The sequence below is a fragment of the Podarcis gaigeae genome (assembly GCF_964106915.1).
Source record: "Podarcis gaigeae genome assembly, chromosome: 9".
In the NCBI taxonomy this organism is placed as follows: Eukaryota; Metazoa; Chordata; class Lepidosauria; order Squamata; family Lacertidae; genus Podarcis; species Podarcis gaigeae.
In genome coordinates, this window is record NC_139685.1 from 77,526,003 (window position 1) to 77,548,728 (window position 22,726).

The window sequence follows — 22,726 nt, forward strand, 5'->3', positions numbered from 1 at the left end:
GTGGGGGCGTGTGGGGCGCCCTGAAACAGAGGGTTCCCCATGCTGCGGACTGTAGCCTGCCGCCCGATGCGCGGGGCGCCCTGAAGCAGAGCGCCCCTCGCGCCAGGCAGACATGGGCCAGCCCCACAAGCTCGGGGGACAGCGGGGAGGCGCAGCACCGCCATCCCACTGTTCCCCGACCTGGTTTTGGGGGGGGGGAAATAAAGGAAAAAATTTTTCCCTTTATTTCCCCCCCCCCCAAAAAAAAGTAGGTGCGTCCTATGGGACGGAGCGTCCTAAAAATACGGTACTTACTATTTCATAATAAAGTAATTATAAAATACCGGTACTTTCTTTGTGTTTATTTGATGCCTATTAAAGAGAGTTACTTTATATATAGTCAATATAGGCACAGAGTTAATTTTTTAAACATTTTCTAATGGTGGTGTGCCTCGAGATTTTTTTCATGAAACAAGTGTGCCTTTGCCCAAAAAAGGTTGGGAAACACTGGCTTAAACAAAGTCCAGACAGGATTCTAGCAACTAAAGGCAGCTTTATTTACAGCAGAACTATCCACTGTCTAACAGCATCGTGAAACACGTCCGCTCTCCTCAAAAGCGAAAGTAGAGACAGAACAAAGGGTTGAGACTCTCGGATGTGACGCAGAATCTCCCCCCACCCCACAGTAGACAGGGTGTACACTCTTAGCTGTTTAACCCTGTAAACTCAGGTTCTCCTTACACAAGGGAGATATTCAAGGTGAGTTTGGCACCTCTTTCTCCAGAAAAATAGCACTGGATAAATGAACACATAACCTATTTGTAAACCTAGTTCATTTTTAAATGGCACTCCAAAGTAAGCAAAGCTCAGGGGGAGGGAACCAAATGATCAAAGACTTTACATATTTTAAGCATACGGCAGGGCATGAGGCAGCTTGGCAAATGCAAGTCTCTAGGACAAAGAGGACAGGTGTATCTAGACACCAAAAAATCTAAAGCTTTCAAAGGAAGGCCAACCATCTGATGACAGAAGCAACAGGCCAAATGGAAACAGGACTTCAGAGCACCAGGGCAGCCACAATCAAGGGACAGGAAACATCAATATAAGGGCTGTGAGCAGAAAATATTAATAGAAGTCATATTCATGTTTTTGTTGATTTGATTTTTTATTCACTCTTCTCCCTAAGCTCCCAGGGCACGTTACAAGTCAGCATTTAAAATTCAATGTTAAAAGCAGTTTGAAACCAAGTATCCCCCTCCCCCAGGTCACCAGACTAGTAAGCTAGAACAGAATTTCTTCATTTCTTTTCTACCTACCTCCTCCTTAGATCAGAAGGAAATGAAAAGAAGAGCTGATTTTCAAGTGGGATTGGGAATGATTCGAAACATTGTTGTTGGGATTGATTCAAACTATACGGACAAGGATGGTAAGCATTTTATATACAAATCCTCACTTTTGCTAGAACGTGTTTAATTTTAACGGACTTCAATTCCTGTAGTTCAATTTGGGATTCATATTGTGTGAGCAAAACATTCAGTGAAACTCATCACCCAATAGAGTTTATCACTTTTTCACTGCTCAGCATAAAGAAAAGCACATGGTTGTGATTCTCACATCTCCCCACTAGAAATGCTGTCCTTCCCCATCACACTGTAATTCACAATGTTTGTGCTAGTGCTAGATTTTAGCACTAGTGCAAAGGAACTTTGCCCCCACTTCTCCCTGCATGCCATCACCAAAGCTGCTCCCCAGGGGTGGGGAGAAACTTCAGAACAGAATGGAGGGAAAGGGGCTGAAGATTGCATTGCACAAGGAGAAATCCCTGAGCTTACAGAACACCCTCTTTAGAACTATGTGGAATGCAACCCAATATTCATCAGGAAAAGAGTTTGGGTGCCTGTATTTTCTTAGATTTCAGAAAGCATAATAGAAAACTGTAAAGTAATCTTTGCAAATTTGGCTTTACTGTGTGACTCAGTGGGGAATTGTTTTCTGACCCTGTGATTCCCAGCAGAAAAGGAGGACAAAGGAGGGGAACATTAGAGATACTTCATGAGAATAGGATAGTGGATTGCATGGGTCTTTGGTCTGATCCAGCTGCAGGATTCTTTTGAGGCTTTTTGAAATATACTCAGAGTCGCAAAGTGATTTCATGCTCTTTATTCAGCTCATAGTGGTGAGGAGGAATGAATGAATTCTTGGAACTTTGAAGTGCCAGGCATAGCTCTAATGGCTTTAGCCCAAGCGTAGCAGAGTTTTCCTGCACAGCGAAGAAGCTAGTTGAGGTGGAAATGACTAGTCAGCTAGACTCAGAATAACTATTTACAGGATTTATTAAAAGGAAAAATAAAACCAGCAGAGTTTCTGCATACAAAACAAAGCAAAAATAAATCCTTTCTCTTTCTCTCTCTCTCTCTCTCTCTCTCTCTCTCTCTCTCTCTCTCTCTCTTAACCATACACAGCACTTCTTCTCCTAACACACCCACCTAACACAAACTGTGCTAGCATTCCTAGATAACAGAGTTGAGTGCTGGTCGTTAACGAATCAGAGTAAGTAGCTTCTAGGTCAAGCAGACCTTGGCTTTCTTCCAAGAGTAAATTGACACTGCCTTGAGTTAATTGTGTGAAGCCAGAATCTGTAAGTTTTCATGAGAATCAATTAACAAAAACTGAACACCCCCTCACAGATTCTGCTGGACAATTAACATCAAATAACACCTATGTAAGAGATTATTTTTCCAGCAAACCTAAACCCTTGCACATTTGCTTGTTCTTTATCTTTGCCAATGGTTTAGTTAATACATCTGCTACATTTTCTTCACTTGATACATAAGTACATGTGATTATATTGTCTTGTACACAGCAACGTACATTTTGGTATTTTACAGAGATATGTTTGGAACGTGATTTGAAACCCTCTGTTTTACTTAAGGTGATACAAGCCTGATTATCAATGTAAACTTGTACTGGTTCTCCACAATTTACATTTAAATCTGCTAACAAATGCTTGAAATAAATCACCTCGTTGCACAATTCACTCAATGCGGCGTACTCGGATTCCGTTGATGACACACTTACAACGTCTTGCTTGTGTGACCGCCAGCTGATTAAAGCTCCACCGACCATTATGACTAGTCCTGTGACAGATTTTCTATCTGGCAAATTTCCCCAGTCACTATCACAGAAGCAACTCAACATTTCATCCTCTGAAGAATTTAATTGTAACATATAGCCAATTGTCTGTTTGAGGTATCTCAGAACTTGTTTTACCCCTTTCCAGGCATTTAGTGTGGGTTTTGAGACCAATCTACTCAATATGCCTACTGCATAACTAATATCAGGTCTGGACCACTGTGCTAGATACAATAAACTTCCAATTACAGAATGATATATATCAGGATGTTCAAATTCAGGACTCTCATCTATATGAAGTGTTTTTATGAAACCTGGATCCATAGGCACCACTGCCCCTTTGCAATCCTGCATCCTGTATGTAGTCAGTAGTTGTTTAACCTTGTTCTGCTGACTAATTAGGCAGCTGCCATCTTGGGCCCAGCACACTTCCAACCCTAGATATGTCCTCACCGGGCCTAAGTCCTTCATTCTGAACTTACTGGACAATTGCTTGGCAAACCTTTTAGTTTGTTTATCTGTTTTGCAAGCATACAATACATCATCTACATAAATCAGACAAAACTCTTGATCACTGCCTGTACCACGTACATAAACACAATTGTCAGCTGTACTCTGCTTGAAACCAAATGACACTAAGGCCTCATGGAAACATTTGTTCCAAGATCTTGCCGCCTGTTTGAGACCATATAAAGCTTTGTTTAATTTCAACATTCTATTGGAACCTGTCTCATAACCAGGCGGTTCGGCTAGATACAGGTCTTCTGATATTGATGCATGTAAATATGCAGTCTGGATATCAAAATGGTTTAACAGGAGTTTTCTCTTTGCCCCAAGCGTTAGAATCAGCCTTACACTGTCCCCCTTAGCAGTAGGGGGAAAAGTCTCGTCATAATCTTTTCCAGGCCTCTGAGAGTATCCTTGAGCCACTAAACGAGCTTTGTATTTGTACTCTCCTGTCACCAGTGGTTTACGTTTGTACACCCACCTGCAGCCTACAATCTTTGCCCCCTCAGGCGCTGCTACTGGTGTAAAGACCTTGTGCTCATTCAGAGAGGACATCTCTTCCTCCATTGCCTGTTTCCAGAGCTCTGCCTCCTCTTTTGGTAACTTTAATACCTCCTGAAAACTCTTGGGCTCTGCAATTACACTAAACACATTTGCAGTATCTGGAGAAAAACGCACTGGAGGCACTCCTTTGTTTTGTCTTTTAGATCTTCTGGGAGAAAATTTTTCTTCTGACCCACTTTCCTCCTCAGAACTACGACCTCTCTTTTGTTGCGTAGCAACTGGTCTCTGGCTAATTCCACTTTCCTGAGAGCTCTTATCTGAACTTTCCTCCCCCTCAGACTCTGATTCTCTATGTTTACCTTCAGAGTCATGAAGCTCCTGGGAAGGTTCAAACCAAACCTCAGTATTGGCATGTAGTCTCTCCCAGCCACTATGTTCACAAAAACTGGCATTCCTGGAGATCACAATGCCATTTGTCCCTTCAGCAAAGCGGAAACCTTTTCCCAGCTCCTGGTAACCCACAAACACTAACTGTTTGGTCTTAGGATCTCCCTTCTTTCTCATTTGTTTTGGAATTAATACCCAGGCTTTTGATCCAAACACATGCAAATGGTCAATTTTGGTTTTTTTCTGAAACAATTTAAAGTACGGAGTTGTACCTATTGTTTGATGAAAGAGCCTATTTTGGAGATAACACGCGGTGAGCATGCTCTCCCCCCAATAAGACATGGGCAAATCAGCATCATCAAGCATGGCAAACATCATATTTTGTAAAGATCTGTGTTTTCGCTCTGCAACGCCATTCTCCTCAGGGGAAAAAACGTTCGTTTTTCTATGCCCAATGCCACGCTTTTGTAACCAATCTCTAAAAGCATTTGACATAAATTCCCCACCTCTGTCCGTCTGAATCCTTCTGAGTTTAATGGACAGAAATCTTTCCACAGATGCCACCCAGCCTTTAAACTTAGTGAACACGTCACCCTTATTCTTCATGGGAAAAACCCAAGAGTAACGCGTGGCGTCATCCACAATTGTTAATGAAAAACGCGATCCACCCCTGCTTACAGCAAATGGACCAATTACGTCCATGTGAACCAGCTGTAGCGGTGACTCACTAACTCTGTCACTTCTGGGGTAAGAGACTCTGTGGGTTTTAACCTTTTTACAAACATTACAATCAAGGTACTTGTTACAACTCTTTAAATTACCCCCATCAGCCAATTCAGACATTTTTAGTACACTTTTCCAGCAAGCATGCCCCATTTTCCTATGCAATAAGCGCACACAGTTGTCATGTATAGCTTTGTTATTCACTGCAGGCTGAGATTTACTGACTACTGCTGCAACTTGAGATCCTGCTTTAAGCCAAAACAAGCCTCCCTCTGACTTAGCAGTGCCTAAAATCTCACCAGCCTTCTTAATAATGCAACTGTCTCCTTCAAAATACACTTTAAACCCAGCTTTTAGCAAACAATCTACAGACATCAGATTGCTCCTTAATGAAGGCACACAAAGTACATTTTGCAGGCATTCACGAAGACAAGGAACAAAAACTGCACCCCCCGAAATCACTTCAGACGTACTTCCATCTGCTAGGGCTACCTGGCTGCGCTGTGCTGAGTTCTTGGAAACAAACAATTCATCTGAATTTACGATGTGCCGAGACGCGCCCGAATCGACCACCCAGACAGTTTGTTTCTCATCAGCAATCTTGACCTCAGCGGTCACCAGCTTTGCCGACTGTTTTCGTTTGAAGAATTTCTTTTTACGCTGCTGCTGCTGCTGATCTCGTCTCTGCTCCTGCACCGGCCACTGAGACTTGACCAACTCTGGACATTGTCGTTTTAGATGCGCTGAAGACCCACATCGGAAACAACGCCTAACAGCAAACGCTGACTCCTCACCGGTACGCTGCTTTTGCTTCACCTCTGGCACGGCATGAGAACTCCTTCCAAACTGCCCGCCTGTAGAAGTCTCTGCAGCAAACGACCTTTCTTGCCTCTTCTGCCATTCTTCAATCAAACGCCCAGTAACATAACTGACTGATAAATCATGCTCCTGTATGCCTTCTAGAGACAAAACTAAATTATCCCAGCTTTCCGGGAGAGAACTCAAAATAATAGCCACCTTCTCCTGCTGGTCTAACGCACAGTCTCTTTCCTGTAGCGCAGTAAACTTTAACTGTAAACTGTGTAGGTGTTCCTGCATTGTAACCCCAGGCTGTAACATTGCCTTGTACAATGCCTTGCGAATGAACAGCTTGGAAACCGCTGTCTCACGCACATGGAGTTCTTTAAGTGCTTGCCACACACCTCTAGCTGTCTTGATTCCCCTCACATACGGCAACTGGGAATCTTCCAGCCCCAAGACAATTGTGGCCCTTGCTCTTTGGTCTTTATCAAGGTCTTCATCATCAGGCTTCGCAGGAAACTTACTCACCACTTGCCAGAGACGATCCCTCTGCAGCACTGCCTGCATGCGTTCCGACCACAGCAAGTAATTGGAGTCATTCAGATGCTCAAAAGCCATCTGAACTGGTTGTGAGGCCATCTTGAGAGCGATGTCCCTGGAACCCGGAACCAGCTACTCACGACCACCGAGAGAGAAAACAGGAACCACAGCACCCAGCACTCACACGCTGCAACTGTTGTCCTTGTGTCCACTGCGTCACCAGCTCACAGCAGTCAGGAAGCAGCCAGTGTCCATCTGCTGCACCAACAGGAACAAGAACTTCTGGAACTACTGGAACCAACACCGTTGATGCTGACACCACCACAACTCAGGCTGGCAGCACAATACCCATAACCTCTTGGAACTTTGAAGTGCCAGGCATAGCTCTAATGGCTTTAGCCCAAGCGTAGCAGAGTTTTCCTGCACAGCGAAGAAGCTAGTTGAGGTGGAAATGACTAGTCAGCTAGACTCAGAATAACTATTTACAGGATTTATTAAAAGGAAAAATAAAACCAGCAGAGTTTCTGCATACAAAACAAAGCAAAAATAAATCCTTTCTCTCTCTCTCTCTCTCTCTCTCTCTCTCTCTCTCTCTCTCTCTCTCTTAACCATACACAGCACTTCTTCTCCTAACACACCCACCTAACACAAACTGTGCTAGCATTCCTAGATAACAGAGTTGAGTGCTGGTCGTTAACCAATCAGAGTAAGTAGCTTCTAGGTCAAGCAGACCTTGGCTTTCTTCCAAGAGTAAATTGACACTGCCTTGAGTTAATTGTGTGAAGCCAGAATCTGTAAGTTTTCATGAGAATCAATTAACAAAAACTGAACATGAATGTCCCCTCAAAGTATCTGCTTTATATACATTATTTACACAATGGGCTGCACATGATTGGCTAATTCCGGAATTCTACTGTAAGCCAATCAGGTTGTGGATTCACTTCTATCTGGAGCATGATTGGGTGGTTCCTGCTAACCAATCATACTGCTGTTCTAGGACCAATCAGACTGATGCATTCTGAATCCTATTGTTCTAGGACCAATCAGACTGCTGCCTTTTGGAGCCTATTGTTCTAGGACCAATCAGACTGCTGCAGTTTGGATCCTATTCAACTCAGTACATAACACCCCTCCCCTCTAAGTTCCAGTCCTGCCCGGGAGGTCGCATTCATAGTCCTCAAGGTACGCCGGCGGCCTACATGTGCGTTGCAGCCTGGGGTGTTCCCTGGTCAGGGGTTCAGGTTCTGGCTCGTGTTCCAAGGATGGGGCTGTTTGGTCTGGCGCAACCGGCTCGCTCAGTTGTGGTTCTGGTTCCGGTGTCCTTCCGGCCTCACGGGTCCTCTCTGTATTTACTGATTCTGCCTCTCTTGCTTGCTGCTCTATGGGCCTCACTGCCCCACTGTTCCCTTGGGACTCCTCTGACCTGTCCTCCTCCTCCTGGTTTTCTCCCGGGAATCGTCGCCGTATCTGGTCGCAGTGGCGGCGCCAGCATTGGCCCCCATCTGTTAGCACCTCGTACGACACGGGGCCAGTGACCCTGGTGACTGTGGCGGGTACCCATGCAGGGCCTGCCCCAAAATTCTTTGCGTACACTGGGTTCTGGGCCCCGAAGGTCCGGGGGTTCCTGCCTTCCCCCACCACTACCTCATCCTGAGCTCTATCAGGGTGAAGGCGGTCCAATCTGATTGCAAGGCGCCGACCCATTAGTAGTTCAGCGGGGCTCCGGCCAGTCGTTGAGCTGGGGGTGCTGTGCTGTGCTAGAAGTAATGTGGCAAGGCGGTACTCCCAATCCCCTTGCGTCATGCGGCGAAGGGTGTCCTTGGTGGTCCGCACCATGCGTTCTGCTTGGCCATTGGTGGCCGGGTGGAATGGCGCCGAACGGATGTGGCGGATAGCGTTCTGCACTGTGAAGGTTTGAAATTCTCCTGATGTAAATGCAGTCCCGTTGTCTGAGACGAGAGTGTCAGGGAGCCCGTGGGTTGCAAACAGCCTGCGTAGTACCCGGATGGCTGCGGACGTAGAAGTGGACGGTACCAGTGCAACTTCCAGCCATTTGGTGTAGGAGTCCACCACTATGAAGAATGTTTTCCCCTGAAAGGGGCCAGCGAAGTCCACATGCAGGCGTGACCATGGTGCTCGGGCGGACTCCCAGGACTGGACTGGGGCCCTTGGGGGATCTGGGCGGGATTCTTGGCAGGCCTGGCAGTGTTTGACCCAGGCCTCTATCTCTCTGTCGATCCCCGGCTACCACACATAACTCCTGGCAAGGGCCTTCATTCTTACTACCCCTGGGTGTCTCGTGTAGGGCTGTGAGGACCCTTTTGCGGAGGGGCTGGGGAACAACGACCCTGCTTCCCCATAACAGGCACCCCTTGTGGGCCGACAGTTCATGTTTGCGGGTTGTGTAGCTGGCGAATTCTGGCCCGGGGCTGCTGCTGGGCTATCCCCTCCACACCCAGTCCAGGACCCGGGAGATGACCCTATCTTTCTTGGAATGGTGTGCAACTTCTTGTGCCTGAATGGGGCGGTCAGGAAGCAGCTCCAGGCTCATAACCTCTTGTGCAGGTGCTGGGTCGGGGCCTGTTTCCGGTAGTGGTAGCCTGCTGAGGGCGTCTGCATGGCCCATCGCCTTTCCAGGGCGGTGAATCAGTGCATACTGGTAGCTGGCAAGGAAAATTGACCACCTGAGGACGCGAGGAGACAGCACTTGGGGGGTCTGCTTTTTGGGGGCAAACAAGCCAAGCAACGGCTTGTGGTCAGTCACCACGGTGAAGGGCCGCCCGTACAAGAAATCATGGAATTTTTTTACTCCCTTCACGATTGCCAGACCCTCCTTGTCGATTTGCGAGTAGTTCCGCTCGGTTTCGTTGAGTGTCTGGGAAAAGTATGCAACTGGTACCTCTCTTCCATCCGGGAGTTGGTGTCCCAGGACAGCGCCAATGCCATAGGGTGAGGCGTCGCATGCTAGCACCACCGGCAGCCTCTCGTCGAAGTGTGCCAAGACTGAGTTTGAGACAAGCAAGTCCTTGACTGCCTGGAATGCAGCCTCCTGGCGCTGGCCCCACACCCAAGGGGCCCGCTTGTCCAGGAGTCTGTGTAGGGGCTCCGCTACCGCCGCCTTGTGGGGAAGGAAGGAATGGTAAAAGTTCAATAGTCCCAAGAAGGCCTGAAGTTCAGTCTTGTTCTTGGGAGCTGGGGCATCACAAATGGCCCGTACCTTGTCCCCAGTCGGGTGGACCCCTTCTGCATCCACCATAAATCCCAGAAAGTCCACTTGAGGCACTCCTAGTAGACATTTTTCCCGCTTCACCTTGAGACCCGCTGTCTGGAAACGGTGCAGAACGGTGCGGAGGCGGTCCTCAAACTCCCCTGGTGTGGGCCCAGCAATCAACACATCATCGAAGAAGGGGGTGACACCAGGAATCCCTTTAAAGAGAGAGTCCATTAGATTCTGGAATATGCCTGGTGCCACGCTGACACCGAATTGCAGCCGCTTTACCCTGAACGCTCCTCTGTGCGTCACAATCGTCTGTGCCTCTGCTGTGGCCTCATCTACTGGCAGCTGTTGATATGCTTGGGCCAAGTCCAGCTTGCCAAAAATTTTCGACCCAGCAAGGGTGGCAAGGACATGGCCGACCACTGGCACTGGGTATGCATGGGCCGTGAGGGCCTTGTTTATGGTACATTTGTAGTCTGCGCAGATGCGGACCGAACCATTAGGCTTGACGGGTGTGACGATTGGGGTTTCCCAGGGGGCATTACGCACCGGCTCCAGCACTCCTTGCTCCACGAGTCGGTCCAATTCCTCGTCTATAAGGGGTTTCAGGGCGAACGGGACCCAGAGGGCCTTGAGCCTGACCGGTCGTACTGCGGGGTCAAGCTGTAGAGCAATGGGGGGGCCCGTATACTGTCCCAATTTCCCATCAAAAACCCCCGGAAACTCCTTGCATATGGCGTCCACATCCACTTGTAAGCTCATGTGGTTCACCCCGGTGACGGCTAGCCCCAGTGCTCCAAACCATGCCAATCCCAGTAAGCTAATGTAGGGACCCTTGACCACAAGCAAGTCCAGTTGCCGCGTCCGCCCTCGGTATTGCACCCTGAAGGTCCCCACCCCCATTGTGGGGACCTTACATTTCTGGAAGTCCCGGAGGGTGAATGAGGCCGGCCTGAGTTTGGGACCCCCAGTAGGACACAGTTTCCTTAAGGTCCTTGCCGAGATTATGGATAGAGTTGAACCCGTGTCAAGCTCCATGCGGCATGGGGCCCCCTCTATCTGTACCTCTACATAAATTTTCTCTACGTTGGGGTGGGGCAACTGGTATACCTGGAAGTCCGTGAGCTCCGTCGAGTTGCCTTGGTGCGTTGGGCCCCGGGACCTGGGGCTCTTGGATTGGTCATCTGATGCCTGGTGTCGGGTGGGCCGAGCCCGACACACCCGGGCGATGTGTCCCAATTTTCTGCACTGCCTGCACTCTGCGTTGCGGAAACGGCAGGTCCTCCTCTCGTGACTTTCTCCACAGCTTGTGCAGTTCCCTCCTTCTCGTCGAGGCAGCTGTGGTATGTGGGCTGCTTGAGTGCGCTGCTGTACTCGGTGCACCTCCTCCCTGTTGGATCCTGAGTCGTCGGTGAGGTCTTCGTGGTGGACCCTCGGTTGGGACGGCTGGCTCGGCCGTGCCTCTTGCGTCGACCTCTCGGCAGCTTCCGTTGCCAGGGCCTCCTCCAGAGCAACCTGGAACGTTAGGTTCTTCTTAGCGTAGAGGCGTCGTTGCAGCTTCTCATCCTTCAGGCCACCGACGAGGCGGTCACGAAGCATGTTCTCCAGCTCTGAGAAGTTGCAGAACTGGGCGGCTTGGCGGAGAGAGGTCACAAACCCAGTTATGGTTTCCCCAGGGGCTTGCCGCTTTGTGTAGAAGGCATTTCGACGAGCCACCACTGAGGGCTGTGGCGAAAAGTGCCCCTTCAGCTGTTCCATTATTGTTTTGTATGGAACAGTAGCGACGTCTTCAGGTGCAAGGAGAGCCCGGGCGATTTCAAACGTCTCCTCTCCACAGACGCTGAAGAATATTGCCCTCTTCTTGGTGTCTTCTGCATCGGTGACCCCTTTGGCTTCTAGGAGGAAGGTGAAACGGGAGGCGTACGCTTCCCAGTCTCCAGATGCTGGGTTGAACGGCGAGAAGCTGCTGTCGGTTGCCATTCTGAGTTCCTTGTGTCCCGGAGCTGAAGCCTGGATACACGGTGCGAGGCAGCGGTGCGGCAGGTGGCGGTGCTGCGGTGCTGTGTGTGGCAGTCAGCTCAGCGGGATCCCACCTTCGTCGCCAGTGAAATATACTCAGAGTCGCAAAGTGATTTCATGCTGTTTATTCAGCTCATAGTGGTGAGGAGGAATGAATGAAAGTCCCCTCAAAGTATCTGCTTTATATACATTATTTACACAATGGGCTGCACATGATTGGCTAATTCCGGAATTCTACTGTAAGCCAATCAGGTTGTGGATTCACTTCTATCTGGAGCATGATTGGGTGGTTCCTGCTAACCAATCATACTGCTGCATTGTTCTAGGACCAATCAGACTGCTGCATTCTGAATCCTATTGTTCTAGGACCAATCAGACTGCTGCCTTTTGGAGCCTATTGTTCTAGGACCAATCAGACTGCTGCAGTTTGGATCCTATTCAACTCAGTACATAACACTTTTCATTGGTGATCTCAGCCACAGAGAATCAAGTCTGTCCTCATATTCATAAGAACCCCATCCTGGAGCTCTGCTTCTTGTTTCAGGCTAGAGTGTTTTTAAATGTTTGAAAATGGTTTCTTAATATTTGCAGATTGTTATTTCAGATATTCCTGCCTTAAACTGTTTCAAATCTTTTAGACTTCCAAATACTCGCTGTAGTTCAAAACTTAACAGAGGAAGTGCGGCAGTTTGCCATCAAAAATGATCAACTGCAAAAGGAAATTGGTAAGCTACCCTTTGATGCTGAAGAATTGTAGTGCAGTGGGATCCTGCCCTGATTATGCCCCAGCTGAAAGCCCCTCCTCCTCTAGCTGAAAACTCTTAGAGCCAGAGCAGAGAGCTGTCCTCCTTTTCAGGTCAGCTAAAAGACCTGTCCTTTACTATACTCATCAATGGAAGAGATTCTTGAACAGCACCTCTGAGGCAACCAGAGACTGCTGGGCAGTGGGGTGATTGATGCAACAACAAAATCTCTCTTGTTTCACAAGCCCATCATCAGAAAGAAGCCCTCAAGCCTACTCACATAGTGAATTGGCTCATTGGCATGTGGGATAAAATACCTGCAGACCAAAGCAACTCTCACTCTACCCACAGGCCTGTTTTGGTGCCACGGCAAGTACCCAGACGGCCAAACCTAGGTCAGGATAGGATCCTCCATGTATCTGCGCAGGTCTCTAAGGTGGGCTTTCCTTCACTGGGAACACTTGCTTTATAGGTAAAGAGATTATAATGATGTTTATAAAGCTTTTTATGAAAAAGCAGAGAAGGGGAATGAGTTCTGAAATATTCTATGATTGGATATCATGTATCAAATCAGAACACAGCTGCTCAGAATCCTTAGTCCGGACTCAAGCTCAGGAAAACACAGACCACTGAATACATAACACCCTTCTCCCTTAGATGTGAACACTCATCCCTGTCAACACAAATATTCATCAAAGTGGTGTGGGCAGTGCCTCACCCACTGAGATGGGTGAAGCTCATCCCCTTGGGTTGTTGGGGATCCTGATGGAGCTGGAGCTGGTGTCATGGGTGAAACTGGTGTCATTGCCTCCACATTGTTTGGTGTTGAAGTGTTGGGGCCCCATTCCTCAGCTCTACCCTGGGCTGCAGGTTCTCATCAGGTACATCAGCCTGTGAGCCAGGTTGATCGTTCACCTAGTGTTCTGGCATGGTAGCAGTGGCTGGCGCTGGGGCATCGGACAGGCGTCAACGTATTTAGTCCACATGCTGGCAGTGGACCTGAACATCTGGTGTGGCAAGCTTGTCGCCCCGGTAACAGCAGTGGAGATAAACGCAGGGTGATCTCCGTAGTTTGGGATGTAGACAGGGTCAACAGGTGTGAAGGACCTGGGGGCCGCTGGAGCCCCTTGGCCAGGAGGCCGATCAGATGCAAGATTTGGGTGCAGCCAATCCAGGAGTGATGCCAGCTTCTGGTTTATAAGGAGCTCTGCTGGGCTTCAACCTGTGGCAATGCAGGGTTTGATGTGCTGCTGCAGCAGGAAATCAACTAGAATCTTAGAATCATAGAATCATAGAGTTGGAAGAGACCACAAGGGCCATCGAGTCCAACCCCCTGCCAAGCAGGAAACACCATCAGAGCACTCCTGACATATGGTTGTCAAGCCTCTGCTTAAAGACCTCCAAAGAAGGAGACTCCACCACACTCCTTGGCAGCAAATTCCACTGTCGAACAGCTCTTACTGTCAGGAAGTTCTTCCTAATGCTTAGGTGGAATCTTCTTTCTTGTAGTTTGTTTGTTGTTTTTTTAAAAGTAATATTTATTGAAGTTTCAAAGGTTACAAAAACAAGACATAATAAAATATAAAATTAAAAAAAGAAAAAACAGGTAAAGAAGAAAAAACAGAAAAATAAAAACAATTAAAAAACAGATCAAACCTTCCATTACTTATCTTTCATTTACTTGTTTCTTTGACCTCCTCAAACCTCCCTTTTTTGTATTCTAGTTCAGTTAGCTATTTCAGCAAATCCTTTCCATCTTTACTTTTATCCTATTAAATTATCTTAATATAATGTAACTTAACATTCTCACCAATTGACAATCTATTTTTACTTGATCCTTTATAACATATCTGCTAGAACCACATAACTTCATTCCAACATCCTTCTAACATTCCTTAATTTTGCAATGTTTCTGTAAACAAACTTTAAATTTCTTCCAATCTTCTTCCACCGACTCTTCTCCCCGGTCTCGGATTCTGCCAGTCATTTCCCCCAGTTCCATATAGTCTATCACTTTCATCTGCCATTCTTCCCGGGTGGGTAGATCTTGTGTCTTCCAATACTTTGCAGTAAGTATTCTTGCTGCTGTTGTGGCATACATAAAGAAAGTTCTATCCTTCTTTGGCACCAATTGGCCGGCCATGCCCAGGAGAAAGGCCTGTGGTTTCTTCAGCTTCTTTCTTGTAGTTTGGATCCATTGCTCCGTGTCCGCTTCTCTGGAGCAGCAGAGAAGTCCAGTTCCAGTCCCCCTGGGCAATCCGGGTGAGGGATTCCTTGGTGGTCCTCACCATTCTCTAAGCCTGTCCATTCGTTGATGGGTGGAACGGTGCTGCTGGGACATGGCGGATTAGCTTGTTGGCCATGAACTTCTGGAACTTGGCTGACATGAACTGTACTCCATGATCTGACATGATGATGTCTGGCAGGCCGTGTGGGGTGAAGAAAGACCCACAGCAGGGCCCAGATGACGATGCTGAAGGTCATTGCTGAGATGGGCACCACCTCGAGCCACTTTGACAAGGCGTCCACAATGATCAAGAACCTTGGCATGGACCAGCAAAATTGATGTGGAGACTTGACCATGGTGTGAGTGTCATCTCCTACTTTTGGATTGGGGCCTGAGGCATGGATGGTCAGGACTCTTGTCAGGCCTGGCAATGCTGGACCCACGCTTCTACTGCTGCATTACTGCCTGGCCACCAGATGTAGCTACTGGCCAGAGCTTCCATATGGACAATGCCTGGGTGACTGACATGGAGAGCATCCAGCACTCTGGCCCACAGCTTAGTAGGGATCATGACCCAGTTTCCCCACAGAAGGCATCCCTTGTGAACTGACAGCTCATGTTGCTGGGAGACAAATGGGGAGAATTCTGCATCAAGGTGATCCGCTGGGCACCCCCTCCACACCCAGTTGAGGACTCGAGAGATGGTGCGACGCTTCACCAAGTGTGTGGTGACATCCGTGGCATGGAGCGGCAGCTGGGGAAGTGTCTACAGCAGCAGCACACTGTGGGCTGGGGACAGGTCAACGTCTATGTCTGGTAATGGTAGGTAGCTTAGGGCATCTGCGTGGCCCTGGCTCTTGCCAGGAATGTTGTGCAGCATGTAGTCATATGCATTGAGAAAGATGGACCACCTTAGCATCCTCAGGGACAGGACCTGGGGCATCTTCTAATCAGCAGCAAAAAGGCCCAGCAGAGGCATGTGGTCACTTATGATAATGAAGTGGTGGCCATAGATGTAGTCATGCAACTTCTTTACTTCTGCTACAATAGCAAGGCCTCCGTGTCAATCTGGACATAATTGCATCCCGTAGATGACAAAGTTCTGGAGTAGAATGCATTGGGGGCCTATCACCCATCGGGCTACTGGTAGCTGAGGACTGCGCCAATTTCATATGGGGAGGTGTGACAGGCAAGCACAACAAGCTTGGTCTCATCAAAATGGGTTAGGACTCATTCAGGGGAGAGCAGCCTTTTGAGCATGGCTCCAGATCCAAGGAAATTTCTTGTCCAAAAGCCAGTGCAGGTCCTCCACAATTGCAGCCTTGTATGGAAGAAAGGAATGGTGCGACTGGATAGCATGTATTGAATCAGAATCCAGGGGTTCAGAATCCTTAGTTCAGACTCAAGGCAGGCAAACATAAAGCACTGAATACATATTAGCTAAAGTGATTATAAAATTGTGTATAAAGCTTTAGATACAAAAGCAGAGATGGGGAACGAATGCAAATTGCATCACTTGTGCATAAAAAGAAGCGAAGGATGGTCAGCACGAAAACACACATTTTGTGGAAGTTGTATAATGCCATTTCCCCTCTTTTTCTTTGACCTTGGGAAATATGATTGCCTTTAAAGACATTATGCCAAAACCAGGGAATTATTATTATTATTATTATTATTATTATTATTATTATTATTATTATTATTATTTATTAATATTCTGCCCATCAGGCTGGGTTTCTTAAGGAGTGATTTTACACTGCCTCTGCTCTGGACACCCTTTAAGATTTATCTGCTGTAACAGAAGGGTCATGAAGGGTCAATTTTATCCTCAAAATACTTTGCAAACAAATCACAGAAAGCTGCTTTCAGCCCACTGGAACCATCCTGTCAGCTCAGGCAGGGAGACTGCTGGGCAGCAAACCAGGTGGTAAACCAGCAGAATCCCTCATCTGTCCCAGTTGCCCACTCTAGATTGCCCTCCCCACCTCCGCAACTGGACGCTTAGCCTAGAGAGAGAAAGAGAATTTTGATAAACCACAGCTACTCCCCCTCTCCATCCTTCAAGTCTGCCCTAATGCTGCCCGAAGTATCCAGGTGGAAACAAGTAGGTGAGGTTCTTGACTGTGCTCCCTGTTCCAGCTATGCCCACCCAGCTATTTACTGCAGCATCAGCATGGGTTGATGAGTTAATGTTGTTCTTTTTTTAAAGATTTCTGAGCTTCCTAGATCAATATATGTTATCATGTGGCCAGAGAAATGAACTTCACAAAAGTAATTGAAATCTGCACAGGCATACAAGGTGGTTCCCCTTAAATTCCTTATCTTGTTTTCTTTTTCTCTTCTTCCTCCATACCTGGCTGACTCAAAGACATCATCTCTAAAAATGTGGATGATGGTTGGGTTTTATTTGCAACAGCATACTATTGGTTTTCTCATGGGCCACAATCATGGATGAATTCCCAAAAAGTGTGTGAGAAGGAAGGCGCCAAGCTAATTTCTCTGGAAACAGCAGTAGAACAGGTGAGCATCAAAGCTGAGCATTGAAAAGGTAGGGGATCTCCTTGAGTCAAAGGGCTCCTATCATCACTATCCATTTAAGAAGGTACAATCCACCTGTATGCAGGCAATACAGCAACTCCATCAGCCAAGCCAAGGGGTGGGTGGGGCAGGGAACAGCTGCTACCATCTGGGGCTAACTAAGGTTTCTTGGAGATGCTGAGCTTCAATAGAATGAAGCTGGCAGTCAGGAAGGAGATCTTGAAGGAGGAGGAGGAGGAGTAGATACTTGAGGGAAATCTTGTAGATTCTTCTTCTGCTCTTTGAGATGTACTGAGTGCTCAGAAAAAAGGCTTCCCTCACCACCCTAACCCTCTGGCATGAGGGTATCATGGAGATGACTCTAGAGGAGCTTGGAAGGTATATCCATCTCCAAGCCCTTAACCCAGGCAGAGGGGCTAATGGGATGCTGGAGGGCACAGACATAGGTGAGACCCCATTGTCATCCCATCAAGCATACCACAACCAGACTGATTCCAATAGCTCTGGAACCAACAAACAAACATGGATACAGATATTGGAAAAAACAAAAAAAAATCCTTCCAGTAGCACCTTAAAGACCAACTAAGTCAGTTCTTGGTATGAGCTTTCGTGTGCATGCACACTTCTTCATTTGCCACACAGGGTCACTGTCCCGCTAGATGGTTCCAAGATGAACTGTTTTATGGCACAGTCATTTACAGTATCTGGAAATTTTAACTCTGTGTCATAACTGGAACACACATGTAGTCAGTCTTGGTGAGAGCAGCTGAAGTTACCCTTCACTACAATATTTTCTCTTTGGGGTGCTTCCTTGACTCCATCAGCAGCAGCATCATAACTTGGATCAGGGGGACAATAGCACATCCTCAGTACAAAATTATTCTTGGTGCTTGATGCAACCATACTTGGAATACCATAGTTTTGATCTCGGCTTCCTCCAAAAATATGGATTTGGCTTTCAAAGGTGACACCTGTGTCTTTTGAAATGTGTTTGTTTTATGCCTGTTGGATGTTTGTAAAGGGACATTGTCTAGAAAGGCTTTGAGAGAACTGCCTTGCTCCTCATTCCTACTGAAAATTTTCTTGTTTTTCTTTCTCCCCACCCCTACCCCAGCAATTTGTGTTGAATCATGTAAAAAGCCGAAGAAACCTTTTTTGGATTGGACTCTTTAAAGACAACCAAGCGAAATGGAAATGGCTGTCAGGCACAATACCTAAAGCCCAGTAAGTTTTCAAAAAGTTCCAGATTCAAAAAGTTCCAAAAAGTTGCAGATTCTGTTTACGTAATTGATCCTTTCCCTCCCCAAATACATTTTGCCATGCAATTTTCTCTACTACCAAAGATCTACATATGTACTTCTCCACATCATTGTCCAGGTGAGCGGCTGCTGATTCTCACTAGTTTGGAGATGCAGGAAGGCTACTCTTCCTGCTTCTCTAACCTAATGAATGTGGTGATTTGGAAGAGGCTGAAGGCATGCTTTTAAATGGTTTGTGCTCCTTAGTTCAGCTTCAAAAGGACTTGCAGGAACCTAAAGCCGAGCAACACTGTCAGCTAGCAGTTTAAGACAGTTCATGGTTCCCTTTAAGTATCTAACAACTCTTTTCAGCTTGTGTGGATGGATGTACAAGGTCAGAGTAAGATCTCACTCATCCACAGCTTGGTAGTAGAACAGAGAACTGGACTGGCATTTATTACCAAGACTGCATTAACAGAGGGCTGCTTTCAATTTTGCAAGGTCTCCTGGAACAAAATCCAATGACATTCATCTTCATTGATGCACCAAATACCAACCACTAATCCTTTTTGGCAAAGGTATTGAGTAAACTTTACAAACGGGCAATGGGGTTGTATAATACTAGCTGGGAAATTAAACCCTGTATGCCAGTGGTTCCCAGTTAGCTAAGTACTGCAGACCATTGTTTTTCAAAAGCCACGCCATGGGCCACCCTACCTTTGAACATTTTAATATCTCTGTGGCAGTTTTTGTTATGTGAATGACACCATGGAGCCCCTGGGTGGGTGGTCCGTGGACCACCAATTGGGAACCTCTGCTGTTTGTGATCTTAGACTTGATTAAAGGGCAGGTCTCACCCAAACATCTCATGGGAGTAAAAAAACAACAACAACACCAACTGCACCATTACTAGTAATATCAATTTAATAGATTCACAGAGAGCTAAAAATGAGGGAGTTATAGAATACATTTATCACAGAATTTTAGTGCTGTGTAGTGGGACTTGATTCAGTATACAATGGACACTGGAGAATGCAAGTGGCAATAAGAGTGAGGCTAGGGTGATAGCTTTGTCAACTATGGATAATTGATTAAAGTAAACTTAGAACCAGCATGTTAGATTTTGATAAGATATATATATGAGAGATATCATATCATTTCAATCAACCAACCCTATAATGGCTTTGTGGTTATCGATTATATTTTGCAATGCATTTGAGGACATAGCTATGTTTCTTTCTGTATAGTGTCACTGCTCTCCTCATCCATGGGGTGGGCCCTTTAGTAAAGGTAAAGGTTGTGCGCTCATCTCAGTTCAAAAGCACCCCCGGGTGCAAGTAGATAAATAGGGACCGCTTACCAGCGGGAAGGTAAACGGCGTTCCATGTGCTGCGCTGGCTCGCCAGATGCAGCTTGTCACGCTGGCCACATGACCCGGAAATGTCTGCAGACAGCGCTGGCTCCCGGCCTATAGAGTGAGATGAGCGCACAACCCTAGAGTCTGGCAAGACTGGCCCGTACGGGCAGGGGTACCTTTACCTTTACCTTTATGAGAAATCACTTAATGTGAAAAGAAAAGAGACAGTCTTGACCCACAGTTGTTGTTGGGATTTTGAATACGTGCAGCTTCACACAGAGTCAATTAGGAGTTGGCCAACAGCCAAGGCAATGTAAAGGAGTAAAATCTGCCTGGAGATATAGAGGCCTGGAGACAGCTCCCTCATTGGTCAAGCTCACTCATGGGAATAATGATTTATGGCCTATTGACTGGAATGTGTTAGTAGAGCGTTGAGAGTTGAGTGTTAGTGTAAGAGTCGTGTGGTGAGAGAGCTAAAGATCCATGTTGTGCTCTGTTCCTGTAAATAGTAACTTGAAGTCCACTGTACATAATAAACACCTATAAGTAACAAGTAACTGATTCCTGCTTCGTCCATCCTGCCTGCAACCAATTGCTTTCGTGAACTCTGCGTATACTCTGCTAAGGTCCTGCAACAAGTTAGAAAGTTGTGAAACACCAATAGTTGTTTTGTTGTTTTCCTTACATGGTTAGAATTCTAAAAATATGGGGAGAAAATCCATCACACTTGTGAGTGGATGTTAAGAGAGAAAGAGCTGAACATCTTTTTAATGATAGAAGGCAAGGGGAGCGGTGAAGAAGTAGACATCCAATCTTGATTGATCAAGGCTGCTATTTCTCTTCTTTTCAGCTTCTGGAAATGGGGTGAGCCAAATAGAGCCGCGAAGCACGACTGTGGTGTAATGGCCTTTAATTGCCGCGGAAGTTGCTGGGCAGCATTAAACTGTGAGCAAATGACACAGTATATTTGCAAGAAGGTGCCGAATGATGCTTGGCTCTAAGAAGACACTTTCAAGATGAACAAAACTGGATCTCATGATCACTACACAAAAACAAAACCAAGAGATCACCCCACCCTGCTGTTTTAATGCACAATCTACACTGCCATCTAGATTATGGGACTCTTTGGCATCAGCCCTCAAAAACACCTTGAAAAGACCTTATTCTGAAAGCTCAAACGTAGATGGCTACGAAAATAAAGAATGGAAGGGTCCCGTCATAGCCTGTTTTCTGTTTCATGTATTTATTTGCAATGCATACCAATATTTGTTTCCTTACTCTGTGTGTTTGATGCCCCATTGCCCCTTCTGATCTCCATCGCCGCTACCTTACAAGGCACATAAGGACAACCCTGCATGCCAGGCAATGAGCATGGGGGTCACCCAGCTCCTGGTGTCCCCTTGTAACAGACTAATCACAAATACAACTTTGGCTTCAGCACTGGAAACTCTGGCGCCCTTACTCTCATGTAGAGCTAACATTGGGAACGAACACAGTGAACTTCTCTCGATTTCTTCAGAACTTGGCAGGGGGCAAGACTGGGGTCCACACCAGTGCTGGCACAGCACTGGCAGCATGTGCTGGTGCTTTCATGGCATTCATGGTAGCAGGGGTGCCAACTTGAATAAAATATTGGGGGTGGAGCAGGTAAGCTCCCCCTGCATAATTGATAAGACAGTGCACACACATCATTTGAATGGCAATGCCCATGAACTTTGGGGAGGCAGTCCCCTAAAATATTTTATGGGGGCCTTTACCTCTTGAAGTTGGCTCCAATGCACAGTGGCCGTCAACTGAGTTGACTCTGCTGTCCTGAATCAGACCTTTACAAGGTGTGAATAGCTTGGTCTGTGTTGAGGACTAGCACCCCAGGAATCTAGCTGGGGACCTCTCCTGCCACATCTTGCATGATTAAAGGCTGGAAGTGGTTGTGGTTGCTTCAATCTGTCCTGTATACCCAGCCAAGGAGAACTGATGTTTTAATTCTTCATTGTCAGGGAATGAACTGAACAGGAAGACTCAGAAGACTCCACTCAGCCTGTTTGGCTCCTCTCAGAAGAGGAGGGAGAGTGGGAAGGTTTTCCCCCTTGTCTCCAACAGTTTCAAGAGGAGAAGAAAACAGAGCTGAATTATAGCTGAAGGAAGAAATGCCTAGTTATGAGATATTGGAGGAGGAGGGGAGAGAGAGAGAGCAGACTGCAGAGACCTCCCTGGAAAGTTTGGGAGATCCTCCTTCTCCAAGGGCTCGTAGGTCCCTACGCATTCAAGAACAAAGAATGTGAAGGAGTATGACTCCTGGGACTTCCTGTAAACTTTCAGGATGTTGTTGGGGATGGAAGCCAAAAGAAAGTTAGAAAACCATTAGTCGAGGTTGAAGGAATTCTCAGGCTGTGCTGTGATAGCCAAAGGTTTGTTATGTTGTATAAGATGTGATGTTATGTTTGGAAAATATGAGCAAAAACCAATAAAAACTATATTAAAAAAAGAAGAAGAATGAACTGATCCTATAATCTTTTCCCCAAGGTCATAGTGTCTTTTCATAACAGGACAGAAGGAGCCTGGTTTCACTCTCCTTTTCTTTCTTGGTTTTCTCTCTACAGTCATACCTCATGTTACGTTTGCTTCAGGTTGAGCATTTTCAGAAAGGGTCATTCCCGGGTTTCACCACTCGGACATGCGCAGACATGCAAAATGACGTCACATGTGTGTGCAGAAGCGGTGAATCGCGACCCGCAGAGACTGGTTGCATTCTTTTCAGGTTGCAAACGGGCCTCCAGAACGGATCCCGTTTGCAACCGAGGTACCACTGGACTT

General features: G+C 46.7%; 1 protein-coding gene across 1 annotated transcript in view; it reads left to right on the plus strand.

Moving 5' to 3' along the window:
• Positions 1-21,133, plus strand: part of LOC310852817 (CD209 antigen-like protein D) — a 64,004-nt gene extending 42,871 nt beyond the window's left edge. Inside the window, exons 5-9 of the mRNA XM_083756908.1 lie at positions 1,307-1,405; positions 12,448-12,534; positions 17,148-17,299; positions 18,432-18,541; positions 20,763-21,133. Of these exons, the coding sequence (XP_083613034.1) occupies positions 1,307-1,405; positions 12,448-12,534; positions 17,148-17,299; positions 18,432-18,541; positions 20,763-20,913 (599 nt within the window). The 3' untranslated portion in view covers positions 20,914-21,133. The remainder of the gene's footprint in view (positions 1-1,306; positions 1,406-12,447; positions 12,535-17,147; positions 17,300-18,431; positions 18,542-20,762) is intronic.
• The last annotated feature ends 1,593 nt before the right edge of the window (positions 21,134-22,726 follow it).